Genomic DNA, 1947 nt, shown 5'->3' with positions numbered 1-1947 from the left:
AACCCAACCTCAATGAGGGGTTAGGCTAATGACCATTCTTATAGTCTGATGAAAGTACAGTTTGAGTCAGCTTGTCTCAAGGGCAATTCGTCAAAAACTTTTCAAAAGTGCTTCTCTTTAACCTCACTTCATTCCCACTTCATTCAGTAGAATTTTTTAGGCACCTACAATGGGCCCGCTGGTTTCCAATTACTAGAAACTAAATTTCAAGTGCCAGGGTGTAAGCCTTTCCTGAAGAAATAATCAGATAACTGCATGCTCATTTAGAAGGATGTTTTTGTGTAATTATCTGTGAGAGGGAAATGTTGAACCCAAGTTGAATATCCAACAGTAGGAATTTGGGTAAGCAAATTATGGTACATCCGTGCAGTAAAATGTTCTCTCAAAGACAGGGTGAACGTGCTCGCAGTATATCCTGGTGTGTAAAGGGCTGGTAACAGATCAACATGTACAGACTAATCTCAAAGTTGTTTAAATATAAAATGAGCAGAAAGAAATTCTAGAAGATTCTAGTTTATATACCACCCTCCAAATAAAAGTATCACTTGATAGTTATTATTTTACATTCTGTATACTTTTCTGTCCATGGTGATGACTGATTATCATTACAAGCATGAAAGTATTTTTTCATTATTAAAAGTGGTTTCTTCAGAACAAGGTGTGTAGATTTACACAACATCATAATTGGTCAATGCAGCTCACTTGGAGATAAAAACTCTTTGCTATTTAAGATGTTTAGTGTTGACATTCATGAGCACAAACACCAAGGATGAAATCTAATGCAGGCAAAGTTGTTTTTTCTCCTCAGCCCGAGAACCGTCCTACACACGCTGTTGTGTGGTGGCATAGGCTCACACGGTGCCCTGGTAGCAGGGTAAGGTCATCTGTTGGCTGATTTTACCTCTTCTGAGCAAATGCTGTCATTTCTCACACCTGGTAAAAGCCCAGTGCTGTCGCTGCAAGGATTCCCAAGAACAATCAGTTGGGACCTGATAGGTGGAATCCCCCATCACTGCATATCTTGGTTTACCAGGTTGACCTTTTGTCTAACATTTTTCTCGGAAGAAAGAACAAATTACCCTGAAAGAGACATGTACACACAAATAACACAAGAGGTGGGTGGAGAGAAACCAACAAAACCACCTCTTTACCAGGCTATGACTCCCAGTCTATCCAAAATATTATTGTAAACAAGGTAAACTAGAAGTCTTAGAGTATTATTTACTTGGATGTCTAAGACGCCTACTGTGCCCTTTTCTCATTGTTTTCTTGATTCTTTTGTTTTAGATAAGCACCGGGCTGGCAGGAAATAGGCATGACTGAGGAGGGCCATATGTTTCTCCTGTCTTCAGGTTTACTGCGCATTTTGAATGGTTTGTGCCATGATCCTATAATGATGTGTGGTTGTTGTTCTTTCCCCAGAATGTCGAGTGGTGAAGTCCACTTCCTACACCAAAATAGCTTCATCATCCCGCAGGAGCACCACCAAGAGCCCAGGACCTTCCAGGCGCAGCAAATCCCCTGCATCAACCAGCTCAGGTAAAGCACCAAAGGAGATGAAGAAACTGTTGTTTCTGACGCATGATGCACAGAGGGTGTGTGAAGCCCACAGCGGGAGGTTTTCAAGAGAGTAGATTCCAGTTTATAATTTTAGAACATGTTGAAATGATGGAACAGATTTGCCAGAGTCTAGCATGTTAGCTTTAAGAAAAAACATCAAGCTTGGGAAAACTTACTTAGCAAAGACTCAGGAAACCCAGATTTGCCCACAAATAGAAGTATACTACCAACTTGCATCGTTTCCCACCACAAATACCAGTTTTTCAGGCTAAGGGCCCCAACTGCAGAAGTCTCCGTTAAAGCATTTATTCTACTTGGGACTGGCTTACGATGAGTTTCCAATTTGTATTTGCTGAACTTCTGTTTCACACACATTTTACTGTGGAC

At 40.8% G+C, this 1947-nt stretch overlaps 1 protein-coding gene across 1 annotated transcript in view; it reads left to right on the top strand.

Moving 5' to 3' along the window:
• Window positions 1-1400: 1400 nt before the first annotated feature.
• The window catches only part of LOC125933998 (serine/threonine-protein kinase DCLK1-like), a gene marked incomplete at its 5' end in the record, with an annotated part of 92774 nt that continues 92227 nt past the window's right edge, over window positions 1401-1947 (top strand). The window contains one exon of the mRNA XM_049647304.1: window positions 1401-1539. Coding sequence (XP_049503261.1) covers window positions 1401-1539 — 139 coding nt within the window. The remainder of the gene's footprint in view (window positions 1540-1947) is intronic.

This window comes from Panthera uncia (assembly GCF_023721935.1).
Source record: "Panthera uncia isolate 11264 chromosome A1 unlocalized genomic scaffold, Puncia_PCG_1.0 HiC_scaffold_16, whole genome shotgun sequence".
Taxonomy (NCBI): Eukaryota; Metazoa; Chordata; class Mammalia; order Carnivora; family Felidae; genus Panthera; species Panthera uncia.
This window is presented reverse-complemented; position numbering and strand designations above follow the sequence as displayed.